Source organism: Hyperolius riggenbachi, chromosome 3 (genome assembly GCF_040937935.1).
Source record: "Hyperolius riggenbachi isolate aHypRig1 chromosome 3, aHypRig1.pri, whole genome shotgun sequence".
In the NCBI taxonomy this organism is placed as follows: domain Eukaryota; kingdom Metazoa; phylum Chordata; class Amphibia; order Anura; family Hyperoliidae; genus Hyperolius; species Hyperolius riggenbachi.
This window is the reverse complement of record NC_090648.1, coordinates 64,900,446-64,918,203: the sequence shown is the minus strand read 5'-3', so window position 1 is coordinate 64,918,203 and position 17,758 is coordinate 64,900,446. Positions and strand designations below refer to the sequence as shown.

The 17,758-nt window shown below is 45.5% G+C and overlaps 2 protein-coding genes across 6 annotated transcripts in view; one reads left to right on the top strand and one right to left on the bottom strand.

The window, feature by feature from the left end:
- The window catches only part of PLPPR2 (phospholipid phosphatase related 2), a 36,598-nt gene that overhangs the window by 4,482 nt on the left and 14,358 nt on the right, over positions 1 to 17,758 (bottom strand). For 3 of the 5 annotated variants that reach the window (XM_068274237.1, XM_068274239.1, XM_068274238.1), the window contains exons 2-6: positions 14,308 to 14,402; positions 7,790 to 7,978; positions 5,820 to 5,943; positions 2,866 to 3,116; positions 570 to 746 (exon numbers count right to left, since the gene is read on the bottom strand). In XM_068274237.1, the coding sequence (XP_068130338.1) occupies positions 570 to 746; positions 2,866 to 3,116; positions 5,820 to 5,943; positions 7,790 to 7,978; positions 14,308 to 14,402 (836 nt within the window). The remainder of the gene's footprint in view (positions 1 to 569; positions 747 to 2,865; positions 3,117 to 5,819; positions 5,944 to 7,789; positions 7,979 to 14,307; positions 14,403 to 17,758) is intronic. The other 2 variants (XM_068274241.1, XM_068274240.1) reach the window with 2 other exon arrangements.
- TMEM205 (transmembrane protein 205) overlaps positions 7,923 to 17,758 on the top strand; it is a 73,535-nt gene continuing 63,699 nt past the window's right edge. Inside the window, exon 1 of the mRNA XM_068274245.1 lies at positions 7,923 to 8,121. The gene's annotated coding sequence lies outside the window, so the exon portion shown is untranslated. The remainder of the gene's footprint in view (positions 8,122 to 17,758) is intronic.

The following is a 17,758-nucleotide window of genomic DNA, read 5'->3' as shown; positions in this document are numbered from 1 at the left end:
AGGAGTGAGGACGAGCATGGCCAGGGCCGCACAGGTGCAGTGGCTGTAAACTTGCAGTAAAGAAACAGCTGCGCCAGGGGATCGGAGGATCATTTGGTAACGTGGTGGGGAACTGGGTGGCTACAGGGGGCTGGTAGAAGCCCCAAGTAAGTGAAACATTTTTTTTTTTAATTTTTTTTACTAACTTCAGGTCCACTTAAAATAGCCAAATATGCCCCCCCGTTAGATATCCAGATGTGCCCCCATATAAATAGCCAGATGTGCCCTGCTTTTTCCACTGCTGTTAACGTTTTTGCACTCCTCTGCAGAAGGAGGGAGAGAAGCAAGGGCACTTCGGGCAGCCAGGGAACTGCCTCTCACGCACGTGGGGGTGCAGCAGCCGTGCTGATCGCACTCACACTGTTGCGCCCAGGGACATATGTCCCTCCTTGACCCCCCCATAGCTACGCCTCTGTGCGCATCACGTACAGACTAAAAACACACACAATCAATAATGACTGCTGCATAAGTGTGGAGCCGCTGCACCACACTGCTGTTGTCTTCTGCATTCTCCCGCCAGGGATCCTCACCAGGAAAACAGCAATGGCGGCTCCAACCACAGTACCAGCAAGAACATCTCTCCAGTGGTTGCGGTACTCGGCCACCCGCAGCAAGCAGAGCAGCCATGAAGGAGACAGAAGAGCCAGGCATAAGGAAGGCTTTACCAGCCTGGATCCCTTGATCTTCAGCACCAGGGTGACATACATCTAGAAAAGCAGACAAGTTACAACATATTATTGTGAATGCTTACAGCAATACAGTCCCATTACAGCCGGATTATCCACAAGGCAATTTAGGCAGATGCTTGAAGTGGGATATATACTCCAAAAATTAAAATGTCAGTAACTACACTTAGTTACACAAAATAACATTTAAATGGATTCCCAAGCTTTCCCTGTGTGTAAAAACATTTACTTTCACTGCAGAGAAAGGTTCAAGATAAGCTAAGTTTGTATACACACAGGGAATGTTTGGGAATGCTTTCAAATGATCTTTTATATAACTAAGAGTAGTTACCAACATTTTAGTTTTGGGAGTATAATCCCTTTTTAAAGAAATTTAAAGTGGACCTGAACTCAGAACTTCCTCTCTGCTCTAAAAGATAAACAAGGGCATAACAACTTTTAAAGAAAAATGTTTCTTTGTTACAGCATACAGAACTACTGCAATAAATCTGCAGTGTTTCTACTTCTTGCTTTCATGGAAGCAGAGAAAAGTTCAACATCCTGTGTTTACATATTAGCTGTGTCTGCCGAGGACTGCCAAATTTCTTTGCTGACACTGCTGAAAAATGAATTTACACTTGTGATTACTTAAAGATGAGATGGGATTAGACAGACTCTTCTCTCTAAAAACACACAGGGTGCATTGCTCCTTATGTCCCGTGCAAAAGTTCAGGGCCACATTCATGCAAAATTTAGAGACAACCTGAGCAGGAAGGTAAATAAAAAAAAAAAACAACATACTACCTGAAAGAGCTCTCCTCCGACTCCAACAATCTGCTTGTCGCTGTCCCACATTGCTCTGTTCGTCCGCCGGAAAAATCTGCCCACCGTTTGTGGGGAGGGGAAGGGGAGTTCCTATTGTCAGAGGGGGTGTTTTGTAGGGGTGTCTTTCCTGCAAAGGATGCCCCTCCCCCTATTAGGCTACCGACAAGCTGTTGTCGGTAGATTCGGGGGAGTGGAGGCAGCAGAGAGAAGGGGGAGCAGAGAGTAACGTCTGAGGACACAGAGGCATATCAGGGAACAGGGAACATATTTTAAAGATGCTTATGCCAGGGCTAACTAAACATTAGTATAGAAAGTGCAAGTGGGGATCTTCAGCCAACATCCAGAGGATAACGGCATGGGATCATTTCAGAGGATACTGCTGTGGGATCATTAAATAACTGTAAGTATTCATGGGTATTTAAGAACAGTAAAACTAAGAGCGATAAAGGACTTTTTTTGCTGTTCTTTTTTTTATTTAACTTGGTACATTAGTACTCCTATACCCATTTCAAATAGGGAGAGCAGGGATTTGGGGAGGTAAGGGGTACATTAGTACTCCTATACCCATTTCAAATAGGGAGAGCAGGGATTTGGGGAGGCCAAAATCATTCCAACATGTCCCCCCTCCCCTCCACCCCATTACAGAAAACCTGAACCGAAAATTAAAAGTCAAAATAAACATACACACATCATACTTACCTCCCGTGTAGTCTACTCATCTATCTCTTTCTCCTCTCCTGCGTCCTGTTTGTCCACTGTGATCGATGGAATTCTCTGTTCTCCATTTTAAAAATGGCGATGACCCGGTAACAACTTCCAGGTCAGCAGACTGTTAAACTGCAATATTGCCCTCATGAGCCATAGGAAACCATGGACATTACCTTGCCCATGAATTGTCATTTCAGTTGTAACTGACAGTAACTGATATATAACTAACAGCAACTGATATATTTTATTTCTGACATAATTTTGTCAGAACTGGAGGGAATCATTGTTAGAAGAAAATGGTGAGCTCCTGAGAGGAACTGATGGCAAGGTAAGTAATATTCATTTGCAGGTACATCATGTGTTTATTTTAAATAATTGTATTCGGTTCAAGTTCCCTTTAAGGCCCTCACCTTATCCCGGGTACTGGAGATGGGAAAGAACCCCTTGTTCAGGCAATAAATATGTCAGCCTCCACACTAGGGATGATCAGAGATATGCAAATTCTTCCAAGTTGATGCAAATATTTTACTTTTTTCAGGCACTAAAAAAATAGCTGTAATCTGATTGGCTGGTACAGAACTGAGTAGAACACATAGAGTTTTCATACATAAAACCTAGAAAGACATACCGTTGTGTAGACAGCAGCGTAGGCTCCCAGGGCTGCCGGCTTGGAGGGGAAAGCCTTGCGAGCCTCTGTGATGATGTCGGGGTCCCCATTGCAGGCGTATGGCGAGGACACGTACTGTAAGTAGGAGGTGCAGCCCAGTGCAGTGTAATTAGGGCGGCATACGGATAGGAAGTGAGGAGCTTGGTTACCAGTGACAGTTTGGACAGCTCCGGCAAAGATCACCGTGCAGAACAGGCCGAAGGAGAAGAGTCCTGCACAACAGAGAGGAAAATGGGGTCATGTCTACTCCTGCTTATACACACATTTCCCAATGTTTCCCTTGAAAGTGCAGAGGAAACTGCAGCACGTTTATTAAAGGGGAACTCTGAAGGAAATGTAAAAAGGACATGTTGAAGCATCGTTGGGCTGGGCACACTACAGGAACCTTTGTCATTTACCTTCTTCAGACGTTAACAGCTGTTTTAAAGTGTGATTATACTCCCAAAACTAAAATTTCAGTACCAACTCTTAGTTACATAGAAGAACATTTGAATGCATTTCCAAGCATCCTCTGTGTGTAAAAATGTTTTCACTGCGGAGAGTAGTACAGGCTTGCTTATGATCTGGTCATTGGCAAAGGCAAAAATCTCCCTGTGCAGGTGTCTTCACTCTGCCCCCCTCCTTTTTCGCTGAAGTGACTCAGCTGTTGCCAGGGCGATGTGTCTATTCAGCAGAGGGAGGGGGCAGAGTGAAGACACATGCCTCGGAGAGCTTCAGCCAGTGATGATTACATTTGCAGATGACCACAGATAAGCAAATTTCTCCTGCTCTCTGCAATGAAATAAACAATTTTACATATAGGTAATGTTCTGGAATGCTTTTTGAATGTTCTTTTATGTAACTAAGAGTAGTTAATTACATTTTTGTTTTGGGAGTATAATCCCACTTCAGACATTCTCTCTATCCAGCTGGGTGACTGATCCATTTCTCTGAGTCCGGAGATTAGTGTTGGGGGTCGATTCATAAAGCATTACTGCATTTTGTAATGCAGAAAACAGCTGACTTTACCGAGCACTTAGGAAAATGTCAATTCATAAAAGCTATTACCGCATGAAAAGCTGAAATTACCAAGCAGTGAGGTAAAATACCGCCTTGTGCGGTAATTACCTCAACACATGTCAGAAAATGTCAATTCATAAAGCCTACAACATGCGGTAAAGGCAAAAATAATACTGTCTGCTTTGAAGTGGTGAAAAGAATGCAGAGACTGTGCGAGGAGACTGTGCTGGAAGCCGTGACTCACAAGCAGAAGCAGTGAGAACTGTGACTGACAGGAGCAGGGAGCCAATAGAAACAGCGCCTGTTCTCATGCAAGTCTGAATGATGGAACCTGATAGGACCTGCAGCCTTCGCTGGCGTGACAAGCTTTTAAACTCCCCAGGCAACAGCAGAGCAAGATCGGAACAAAACAGTCTTCCCCTGAATACCTTAGGCTGTGTGGCTGTTTAACCTCTTGGGTTCCTGTTTGAAGATGTGTAGGAGCTAGTGTGGTAAATAACTTAAGCATGACATGTGTAAAGTTTCTTGGAAGTTTATATCTTTACAGGAAATACCAATATGATGATATCATACAGAAACTCAAGATGTCTGCAGAAAGAATCGTGTGCACACAGGGAACCTGAGTGCAAACAGGGAAACGTGTGCAAAGAATGAAACCAATATTTTAATAGGACAAGAAGCTACTGCAGAAAGGTGGAACCATAGAAAGGGATGCGGACAGTAGCATACGATGTGATGAGATGATTGTTCTACACAGGTCAGATGACAGCACCCAAAGACCACACCCAAAGGCATTACAATAATCAACGCAGACAATAGATTCTTCAATTCTGGTATTGGTTGAACTTGGGGTAAGTTACTCATGTAAAACTGGTATCAGAATTCCACGCGTGTAAAACAATCACAACATCTGGCATTGGCAATTGGAATCTTCAAGTACTTAAGAAGATTAACCCTAAATTCCTTTGACAGAAGTTAATATAAGCTGTGGCAATTAAATAGAATATTAAGAAAGACTAATAGATTCAGAGCAAGCAGAGGCAGTACAACCAAACATGTACATCTAAAGGGATGTCTGGGATGCCTCTTCTATTGTAATGCCCTCACTACATGGACAAGCTTGTAGCTCTCTCCTGCTGTTAGTAACAGGTTTTTGTCAATGGGCTTCGGTAATTCACCGAACTTTTACCGCACCTGTGAAAATTTTTATTTTCCCTACCAGCATTGCGGTATTTACCCTACCACTCCCCTTGGAGTTCGATTTTGGCACCATGTGGTTCAGCACCCTTTCAGTACAGAACGGCAGGATGGATGGTGGGACGTATTGTAAAGTTAATAAAGCGAAAAACAGAGATGCCAGGAAGAAGTACCATAAGTACGTCTGAAGATTGCTGAGAAGTCCCGAAGGTGCATAACTCCACCAGGTACTGAGGACACAGAGAGAGGATCAGGAAGGCTCTATGGGATTATAGCCTTCCCACTCAAGGTGAGTATCTGACTCCCCCCCTCCCCCGCTTTATATCTTTATATTTACATGAAAGCCGTTATAGTGATTGTGATGAGCACCCATGTTGTGGGGTGAGGTGGTGGTTATGGCAGACACATATGTTGGGGAGATGGGGGGGGGTGATGACCTCACTTGCTAAGGTAAGAATAAGAGGAGTCGCGAGGGGGGGGGGGGGAGGGGAGAGGGAGACATGGAGGAACCCGGGGAGGGGGGGAACAATTAAATTGTCGGGCTTACACCCCCCCCCCCCTTTTTTTAATAGATTTGCCTCTAGAAGATAGCATTGAGAAAAACAAAAATTGATTCAAAAGGAAACTGTGACCATTGTCCTAGCTTATAATGTAAGCTACATTCCAGCTTCTTGTGAGGAGACAGCAGGGAGGCAGACAAGCCAGCGCAGAATACTCACCCAAGATCCGGACCACACGGCGCAGCAGAGGGTTGAAGAAGCAGCAGTCGCCACATGAGATGATCTTCTCTCTGCTTCTCCAGCGTGGATTAATGAGGACAGAATACACCTCTCCCAGCAGGATCTGAGGGGAACAGAAATTATTACTATTTTAAATGGTTTCTGTAGCACCAACATCTCGCAAAGTAGCAGACAATCATGGCCATGGGTGCATAAATGTAAGATTAACTACTACAGACAGCTGTCTAGCAACCCATAAAACAATGACAGGATACAAAAGGGGAGAGAGACCTGTCCTTACAATCTAGAAAGTTATCCTGCTCCTTTTCTGCCCACCAACAGAGACTTCTGCATGTTTGTTTATTTTTATATATACATATATATATATATTTGTTTGTTTGTTTTTAAATAAATTTACCCCTTTTTTAAATTATGTTTCCTTCCATCCCTCCCTCCCTCCCCCCGCCAGCCAATCACAGAGATCGGCTGTCATAGGAATCAGCCTATGACAGCCGATCGCTCTCCTGCCTCCCAGGGGGACAGCCGTGTCACATGGCTGTCCCCAGTATAGCGCTGTCATAGATCGCAGCTCTGTACAGTGTAAATAGACGGCAGTTTCGCCATCTAACAGTCTACTAGCGGCGATCGCCACTGGGAGACTGATGACGGAGCGGATCTACGTCATTCAAGCAGCGATGCGCATGCATCGGCGTGCGATCTCCTTCAAAACCTCACCCTAGGACTTGACGCCAATTGGCGTTGAGCAGTCCTGGGGCTGCCGCCACGTCCACGCCAATTGGCGTAAATCGATCTTAAAGAGGTTAAATATGGTGCTAGCATTTAATACCATTTAATGTATAGAGCAGAACTGAAGGGATTGCTAATATATTAGCAAATTGGAGTTTCTTTTTAAAGCAGCAGGGACAGCCATACTATCCCAGGAAAAACAGAACATATATACGTAGATAAATACTTACATAACACATGTATTGTACTGTCCACATTTTGATTTCAGTGAATTTTACTGTATATATAGTAAATAAAGAGAAAACTGTTCCAGGCATTTTCCATATTTACTGCCTCTGACTGAAGCCAATCCTGATGTCATTTCCTACCTTAGTCCTCTGCCTGAAATGGTGTATTCAGAACTGCACTGCCATATCTAGTTTCCTTTGTAAACATGTAAGCAGAACACAGATCTGATTTCAGCAGCTTCTGCAGAGGGGTGTGGTGATTTAACTTCTATTTCCCTTCTCAGCTTGTCACACTGAACTCCCCTCAGCCAGTCAGTAAGGAGCAGGAATGTGGGAGGGAAAGAAGGGAAGATAACAAGCTTCCCTCTCCCTGGCAATGTACGAGAAAAGAGCCAGACTGACTAAGATAAGATTCATTACAGTAGACACATTTATGGTTATATTGGAATGTTTGCCATGTAGGGTCCTGGATGTAAACTACATAATAAACACAGAGCAGTGGGTAATAGGAATTTGATTTTATGGTTGACAATCCCACTTTAATGGCTGCGGAGCTGATCTGCTGCTGGTAACACTTTCTAAATGACTGACCCAGAACCAGGATGAGGATCTGCTGTACTGAGTAGATCTAAGTGCATTGCCCCATGAAACAGGTATACTGCCCATTGCTTTCTTTCCATACATTTCATTTGATTGAATTTTGCAGTTCCACCTCAGTAGCATGGAGCATGGATACAGAGAAAGACGTCTGCTCTCTAATACACAGAGACATCTAGGAACAAGGGAAATGAACTACAGCTGCCCTAGGCCATCCAGACGCGTGCACAACTAGCATACCAGAGTACCACTGCCCAGTCCTATGTGTGAGGAGGGGACGACATCTGCTGCCATACTGCCAAACTGAATTACTGTCAAGTGAGCCTGCCCTGCATACAGTACACAGCCATGGAAGAGGCTCCCTTCTTACAATCTCCACACAACTGGCATCATACTCACCGTCAGGACCGGCAGCACGGTGACCAGAGGGTACAGCAGGCGTGGCGGAGCCCGGCTGGCGCTCTCAGGACCCGGGTATGGCTTAGACAAGCTGGTGTCGTAGCAGAAGAATCCCTGCGAGTGTACCGGAAAGGTGTCTGTGTACTCAAAGTGGTACGAGAGGATGACAGTACCAGCCATTAGCACCAGCTGGAAATAAAGCATTTTCTCAAGAGACTGGCAACAAGGGCAATAACCAGAGGAGAAACGACTGAACGCAGTGACAACTACAATGATGAATGGAAGAAAGACTCAAATGTGGGACAAGGCGGAGACAAAAGTGGATGTGGAGGGTAAGGGAAATAAAATGTAAACGGTAATGCCTTGTGATTGAGGAGCTAATACAGACAGCTAGGCAGCGCAAAGGCAGAGAAAGAGGAAATAGTGCTATTCAAAGATCACAACCAACACAAAGCAGAGAGAAGAAAACAAGGTGTACAGAAAGAGCTTAAGGAAATAGCAAACAAATCTGTGTATATAAAAGCAAAATAACATTTAAAATGAGCAAAGAACAGAGAAAGGAGACAGACAGGTAATAAAGAGCGACTGAAGAGGCAGCAGAGAAACTGACAGCGACAGAGGAGCAGATTCAAAAATGTAAAAAGAGCGAAAAGAAGAAGACCATAAAGAAAGCGACAAGCTGAAATAAACAACAAATAAACAAAGTAGATGAAACACTGAAAAGGGGAGAAGTAGAATGAAGAAAGTTCAAAAAGGGGGCAGTAAGCTAGCCATGCAGTGAAGGTGACAGCAGAGGAGTGAGCGAAGTGCAGCACGCACAGCCGCACACACTGACACACACACACTGACACACACACACTGACACACACACACTGACACACACACACACACTGACGCACACACTGACACACAGTGAGAGAAATTTCCTCTGTGATTTGGAATGATGGATAGAGAATGAAGATAATGATCCGTGATTATGTAAGAGAGTAGGTAACACAGATAAGGAAGAAACGACAGTGACTGGGGAGCAGTAGGAGGAATGCCGATGTCCGCGCAGAGTGGCAGTAATGTAAAGCAAATGAGACAGAAAAAGGGCAACAGGAAGATAAGAGAGACCAGCGGAGGCAAGGAAGAGAGAGAAGATTGGGGGATCAGGAAGAGGGGGGATCAGGGGGTGATAAAGAGGCAGAGGAAACAATGACACAACTTAGCTGCCAGTGAATCAAAGACGATGTAATGCAAATGCCATAACTGCTGATGCAAAGTTCACAATGACAAGAGATGATTTAAATGAAAAACAATAGGAAGATGAAGACTGAATAATGTGTCACAGCAGCGTGGGGGCGGGAGGGGGGATGAGAACCACTGGAGCAGTCTTCATGTCATGACAAATACACCTCTCTCCATATTGTCACCTGCCCCCCCCCATGTCACACGTCACTCCAACATCCACATATTGTCACCCCCCCCCCCCCCATCATGTCAGACGCTACCCCCATCATCCACATATTGTCACCCCAGAGCCGCTTTCAAAAATTTCTGGCCCCATACTGGGCAAACCTTGCCACAGCTCGCACTGATGTGCCATTCTGGATGAGCTGCACTACCTGAGCCACTTGTGTGGGTTGTAGACTCTCATGCTACCACTAGAGTGAAAGCCACGCCAGCATTCAAAAGTGACCAAAACATCAGCCAGAAAGTATAGGAACAGAGAAGTGGTCTGGTCACCACCTGCAGAACCGCTCCTTTATTGGGGATGTCTTGCTAATTGCCTATAATTTCCACCTGTTGTCTATTCCATTTGAACAACAACATGTGAAATTGATTGTCAATCAGTGTTGCTACCTAAGTGGACGGTTTGATTTCACAGAAGTGTGATTGACTTGGAGTTACATTGTGTTGTTTAACCACTTTACCCCCGCGCGTACGTATTTCTCCGCCCCTTTTTCCATCCTTTAAAAACCAGGGACGGAGAAACACGTACTTTCCGCGTTCCCGACGCTGCCCGCGCTCCCGCTCGTAAACACGCCGCCCGCCGCTAGTAAAACCGCCGCCGCCCGCTCGCCCAGAGATCAATGAACGGGAAAATCCATTCCCGTTCGTTGATCTAAGCCCCGCAATGATCAGCTGCTCTCCTATGGGCAGCGCGATCATTGTGAGAAAAAACTCACGTGTCCAGCCTCCTTATTCTTCCTCCAAGCTTCCGGAAGGAAGCTTGGAGGTCGCATTAAAACAAAAAGTTACTGTGGCCATCTTGTGGCCAAATAGTAAACTACACCCTACACATTTTTCACATACAAATAAATGACTTTTACACATAAAATTAACTCATTACCTCCCACACTCCCCATTTTTTTTTTTTTTTGTAATTAAAAAAAATTAAAAAATTTACAATTAAAAAAAATACATAAATAGTTACCTTAGGGACTGAACTTTTTAAATATTTATGTCAAGAGGGTATAACACTGTTACTTTATAAACTATGGGCTTGTAATTAGGGATGGACGCAAAACTGAAAAAAATGCACCTTTATTTCCAAATAAAATATTGGCGCCAAACATTGTGATAGGGACATAATTTAAATGGTTTTATAACCGGGACAAAAGGGCAAATACGTTTCATGGGTTTTAATTACAGTAGCATGCATTATTTAAAAACTATAATGGCCGAAAACTGAAAAATAATTATTTTTTTCCCCACATTTTTCCTATTTTCCCATTAAAACACATTTAGAAAAAAATAATTCTTGGCATAATGTCCCACCTAAAGAAAGCCTAATTGGTGGCGAAAAAAACAAGATATAGTTCATTTCATTGCGATAAGTAATAATAAAGTTATAGACGAATGAATGGAAGGAGCGCTGAAAGGTGAAAATTGCTCTGGTGGTCAGGGGGTAAAACCCCTCAGTGGCGAAGTGGTTAAAGTGGATCCTAGATAAACTTTTACTCATTGCATAATTGAGTTCCTTTCATATAGTTTATAGGGCATTCCTCAAGCCAAATACTTTATTTGTTTTGTTTTAATACTCCAATTCCCTATAAACTAAATAAGCCACTACCACAGCTCCTTTTGTGCCTTGGCACTGTAGCAAGGGCTTATGGGAGCTCAGTCTGGGCAGGAGGAGGTTACTAGCCATTGATGTTAGAGGCAGAGGGGAGGAGGGAGGAGGAGAGGGGACTGAATTTACACACAGGCAAGCTGATAGCATCTCCAGTCCTCAGCCTGTGACAATGTGACAAACAGAACATGGCTGCCCTCATTGTATCACAGGAATACATAATCATAAACTGTTGAAGCTGTTTGCAGATAGATATACTGTGTAAACTATCTAAACTTTCGATAAGATATATAGACAAGTTACTTGTTATAGTTAGCTTTTCATCTCGGATCCGCTTTAAGGGCCCTTTTCCACCAGCGCGTTTGCGCTGGCTGAATCGCAAAACCGCAAACCGCTAGCGATTTTACAATCGCTACGGTTTGCTTTTTAACATAGGAATCGCGGTAGGTCATTTCCACTACCGCGATTCGCTTTTGTCGGGAACGCGAACGCGCGGCGGAGCGATAATTGCCGCGATTTTGCTATGCAGTGCATAGCATAGCAAAATCGCGGCCGCAAACGTCGGGGGAATCGCCGGTTTTGCGATTCAGCAATCGCTAGCGTTCAGCATGAACGCTAGCGATTGCAGGTGGAAAAGGGCCCTAAGTGTTCCCTTTATTTTTTGAACAGTGTATTTTAAAAATCTTTTACATTACATTTGAATCTTTTACATTCTGCTAGGGGTGGATTTGAAATAAAATGCCCAGTTATTACTAATGGCCTTCTCACGTATACAGTATTAAATACTAAATTGTTACCCCAAAATGTTTTTCCACTCTCCTGTTACCCTCTAATGCAATGTAATTAGCCTCTCCCCCTCATCTCTCGTTCCTTAGAGCTCTTGGTTCCAAGATCACAAGTTCTCCCTTGTGTTAGCATTTTTGCAGTTGCATTTTTATCATGTTGATAACCTTAATTTGATACAGGAACCCACTTATGAGAAATGTTAAGGTTTATTATTATTATTATTTAGTATTTATATAGCGTCAACATCTTACACAGCACTTTACAGAGTACACAGTTTTATCACTAACTGTCCCTCAGAAGAGATCACAATCTAATCCCTACCATAGTCATGTGCCTATTGTAGTCTACGGCCAATTTTAGGGGGAAGCCAATGAACTTATCTTATCTGTATGTTTTTGGGGTGTGGGAGGAAACCAGAGTGCCCAGAGGAAACCAAGCAGACATGGGGAGAAAATACAAACTCATTACAGATAGTTCCCTGGTTGGGATACGAACTGTCAACCCAAAGACAAGAGTGCTATCCACTACGCCGCCATGCTGGTTTAGCTAGGTAGAACTGTCATACTTTCTATATACTGTATAATGTTGTGGGTAAGGTCAGATATATACTTTGTGTGCTCCTAGGCCAAATATGTTGCAACTACCCTTTTTTGTGCTGCAGCGCCCTCATCCCCCATTACATGTGCAGCCCCCCCCTTCCATGTGTAACATCCATGTACTGCAGCCCCCCTCCCATTCCATGTGTAGCCCCCTCTTCCATGTGTATCATCCATGTACTGCAGCCCCCCTCCCATTCCATGTGCAGCCCCCTCTTCCATGTGTATCATCCATGTACTGCAGCCCCCCTCCCATTCCATGTGCAGCCCCCTCTTCCATGTGTATCATTCATGTACTGCAGCCCCTCCCATTCCATGTACCGCCCCCTCTTCCATGTGTAACATCCATGTACTGCAGCCCCTCTCCCATTCCATGTGCAGCCCCCTCTTACATGTGTATCATCCATGTACTGCAGCCATTCTCCCATTCCATGTGCAGCCCCCTCTTTCATGTGTATCATCCATGTACAGCAGCCCCTCCCATTCCATGTGCAGCCCCCTCTTCCATGTGTAACATCCATGTACTGCAGCCCTTCTCCCATTCCATGTGCAGCCCCCTCTTCCATGTGTATCATCCATGTACAGCAGCCCCCCCCCATTCCATGTACCGCCCCCTCTTCCATGTGTATCATCCATGTACTGCAGCCCCTCTCCCATTCCATGTGCAGCCCCCTCTTACATGTGTATCATCCATGTACTGCAGCCCCTCTCCCATTCCATGTGCAGCCCCCTCTTCCATGTGTATCATCCATGTACTGCAGCCCCTCCCATTCCATGTGCAGCCTCCTCTTCCATGTATATCATCCATGTACAGCAGCGCCCCTCCCATTCCATGTGCCGCCCCCTCTTCTATGTGTATCATCCATGTAGTGCAGCCCCTCCCATTCCATGTACCGCCCCCCTCTTCCATGTGTATCATCCATGTACAGCAGCCCCTCCCATTCCATGTACCGCCCCCTCTTCCATGTGTATTATCCATGTAGTGCAGCCCCTCCCATTCCATGTGCAGCCCCCTTTTCCATGTGTATCATCCATGTACTGCAGCCCCTCCCATTCCATGTACTGCCCCCTCTTCCATGTGTATCATCCATGTACAGCAGCCCCTCCCATTCCATGTGCAGCCCCCTCTTCCATGTGTATCATCCATGTACAGCAGCCCCTCCCATTCCATGTGCAGCCCTCTTCCATGTGTAACATCCATGTACAGCAGCCCCTCCCATTCCATGTACCGCCCCCTCTTCCATGTGTATCATCCATGTACAGCAGCCCCTCCCATTCCATGTACTGCCCCCTCTTCCATGTGTATCATCCATGTACAGCAGCCCCTCCCATTCCATGTACTGCCCCCTCTTCCATGTGTATCATCCATGTACTGCAGCCCCTCCCATTCCATGTGCAGCCCCCTTTTACATGTGTATCATTCATGTACTGCAGCCCCTCTTTCATGAACAGATCCCTTGAGCATCAGTTTCCCTTTTCAAGTGTTCCTCCCTATTTTCTCCCTCCTCCTTCATATGTAGCAATCCCTCTTATATCCAGGTCCGCCCTGTGGCTGCAGCCGCCCAAGGCCCAGGCCTTTGTGACCTTTTCTAGAAATTTGGCCCTGCTTGTGGGTGGAATAAAGTCAACGTTGTTTTAAAACTCGGCTCCTCTTTAAATTTGCCTTATCCTTTTTGGACCGACTGCCATGTTCTCTTTCAGGTCTGCTTTGCCAATGGAAATGAGTCAAAATTAAATTTAGGTCCGTCTCTCCAAATGGGGCCCTGAGGGCATTTTATGTATTGTGGCTCTTTCATGTTGACTTTGACAAATGTCCCTTATCAGCCACACTACCTCCTTCCTGGCAACCACCATCCATCCATCTTATCCATTTAATGTCAGAACACATCCACGCAAACTGGCATGACGACCCTCGCTCACCAGGCTGTCTGTTCACACTCCGATGCACAATCAGTTACATCATAAGCATGGTGAGGGCACCGGCAGGGGGAAGGGGGGGAGACCTGGGATGAAGGAATAAGAGATGGGGAGATAAGATGATGACCATGTCACGAGGGAAACATTATGAGAGGAAATACCTCCACAAACAGGAAGCAGGGGATGATGGAGGTGCTGCTCTTAATCTCCGGCTCCTGGGCAGCCATGTGTGAGGCGCAGCCAGCTCCAGCATAACCTGCAGCAATGACACACAGATTAAAAGGCTGAATCTCATTAGATACAATGTGCACAAAGGCATGTATGCAATACATATACAGAGCAACGTCACTCCGGAGCCAGCAGAGTGGACAGGACTGCGGTAGAATTCTATTAAATGCTACAGGAACACAGCACAGCAGCATTCCAACAAGATATGACCGCTAGACACCACAACAACAACAAAACATTTGTAAAGTGCTTTTCTCTCGTAGGACCCAAAGCCCATAAGCTTGTCTCAGATCAGTACATAGTGACGTGTACAGGGGGGAAAGTTATGTGATCATAAATGCCAGACTAAATAGGTGGCTTTCCAGTTTTGATTTAACCGTGTCCAGGGTTGGAGCTAGGGCTGCACGATTTCTCGGTTTTACACCGAAACCACGGTTCCTGTAAAGACGATCTGGGGATCGTCAGTATGCGGCGGTTTTCGGGTTTTAGTGCCCGCCTACCGCTGTGCCGAGCCACAGAAGCAGTGCTTATTTCAGATGTTAATGAGCCGGGCAGGGGGCGGGGGGGGGGGGGTGGCGATTCCAGTCCACGCTCTGTACAGCTCCACCTACCGCTGCCGTCATACCATCGCTATCCAGCGATTGGTGAAGCTGTGTGTGCCGCTCCGGACTGGACTCGCCCCCCCCTCCCCCCCCCCCCCCCCCCCCCCCCTGCCCAGCTCATTAGCAGTCATAAATATACACAGCTTCTGCCAGTGGATCCACCCTGCTGCCCGGCTCATAAGCAGAGTCCCGTACGCCGCACATTGTCGTTCAGCCCCTTGATCAACCTGACAGTGACAGACACTGATCCCGCCCTCCGCTAAAGCTTGTTTAAAAAAAAAATCGTGAATACATCGAAATCACAATTTCTAAGAGAAAAATCGCAATTTTGATTTTTACCCAAAATCGTGCAGCCCTAGTTGGAGCTGTCTTGATTAAGTTTGGCAAGGCATTCCAAAGGGTAGGGGCAGCATGACAGAAACCTCCAAAGGTTCTTAGTTGGATTCCTTCTAATCTGAGGTTATGGGAGGTGTAAGGCAGTTGCAACAAATCCATCAGGTATCCAGAGCCTAGGTCATGTAGGGATTTAAATGCCAATTTTGAAAGGATTCTCCATTTTATGGGCAGCTAGTGTAGTGAGCAAAGGATTGGTGTTATGTGGCAATGCCGGGGTTGGCATTTTAACAGTCTTGAGGCAGCAGTCTCTACTAGCTGCAGGTGGTGTAGTCTTTATTGGAACGCCTGCATAGAGGGCATTGCAATAGTCGAGTTGTGATGTGATGAAGATGTGAACTAAGAATGAGGTGCTTAGTTTTTGCAAAATTCCTTAGGTTGAAAAAGGAATGTTTCACAACAGCTGAAATTTGATTCTGAAGTTTTATTCCCTATCAATAAGTAAACCCAATCTACGCTCAGCGTTGGAATTAGACTGTAATAACATACAGTATTTAATAGCTTGTTACCCCTAATAAGGTGTTACAGGGGTAATAAGACACTCAGGAGCCGTATTACTGTAATAAGGGGTTACAGGGGTAATAAGACACTCAGGAGCCGTATTACTGTAATAAGGGGTTACAGGGGTAATAAGACACTCAGGAGCTGGTTACTGTAATAAGGGGTTACAGGGGTAATAAGACACTCAGGGGCTGGGTTACTGTAATAAGGGGTTACAGCCGCAGTGGCGTAGCTAAGGAGCTGTGGGCCTGGTGCAGGTTTTACATGGGGCCCCCCCAAGAACTTTATACATAGCAATTGATACAGCGCACCAAAACTTGCCAAGGACAGTGTCAGAGGTGCAAGAAGGGGGATGGGAAGCAGTGTGTTAAGGATTACTACTATTCAAAGCATCTATAGAAGTGATTATTACCAGCACAGGACCAATAGAGAGCTAATACTGTGATAGAGGGTGGACCCTTCGGGGCCCCTCTGGCCCAAGGGCCCCCGGTGCGGTCGCTACCTCTGCACCCCCTATTGCTACGCCCCTGGTTACAGGGGTAATAAGACACTCAGGGACTGGGTTACTGTAATAAGGGGTTACAGGGGTAATAAGACACTCAGGAGCTGAGTTACTGTAATAAGGGGGTTACAGGGGTAATAAGACACTCAGGAGCTGGGTTACTGTAATAAGGGGTTACAGGGGTAATAAGACACTCAGGGGCTGGGTTACTGTAATAAGGGGTTACAGGGGTAATAAGACACTCAGGAGCTGGGTTACTGTAATAAGGGGTTACAGGGGTAATAAGACACTCAGGGGCTGGGTTACTGTAATAAGGGGTTACAGGGGTAATAAGACACTCAGGAGCTGAGTTACTGTAATAAGGGGTTACAGGGGTAATATAGACACTCAGGAGCTGGGTTACTGTAATAAGGGGTTACAGGGGTAATAAGACACTCAGGGGCTGGGTTACTGTAATAAGGGGTTACAGGGGTAATAAGACACTCAGGGGCTGGGTTACTGTAGTAAAGAGTTACAGGGGTAATAAGACACTCAGGGGCTTGGTTACTGTAATAAGGTGTTACAGGGGTAATAAGACACTCAGGGGCTGGGGTTACTGTAATAAGGGGTTACAGGGGTAATAAGACACTCAGGGGCCGGGTTACAGTAATAAGGGGTTACAGGGGTAATAAGACACTCAGGAGTTGGGTTACTGTAATAAGGTGTTACAGGGGTAATAAGACACTCAGGAGCTGGTTACATGTAATAAGGGGTTACAGGGGTAAATAAGACTCAGGAGCTAGGTTACTGTAATAAGGTGTTACAGGGGTAATAAGACACTCAAGGGCTGGGTTACTGTAATAAGGGGTTACAGGGGTAATAAGACACTCAGGCGCTGGGTTACTGTAATAAGAGGTTACAGGGGTAATAATACACTCAGGGGCTGGGTTACTGTAATAAGGGGTTACAGGGGTAATAAGACACTCAGGGGCTGGGTTACTGTAATAAGGGGTTACAGGGGTAATAAGACACTCAGGAGCTGGGTTACTGTAATAAGGGGTTACAGGGGTAATAAGACACTCAGGGGCTGGGTTACTGTAGTAAAGAGTTACAGGGGTAATAAGACACTCAGGGGCTTGGTTACTGTAATAAGGTGTTACAGGGGTAATAAGACACTCAGGGGGCTGGGTACTGTAATAAGGGGTTACAGGGGTAATAAGACACTCAGGGGCCGGGTTACAGTAATAAGGTGTTACAGGGGTAATAAGACACTCAGGAGTTGGGTTACTGTAATAAGGTGTTACAGGGGTAATAAGACACTCAGGAGCTGGTTACTGTAATAAGGGGTTACAGGGGTAAATAAGACTCAGGAGCTAGGTTACTGTAATAAGGTGTTACAGGGGTAAT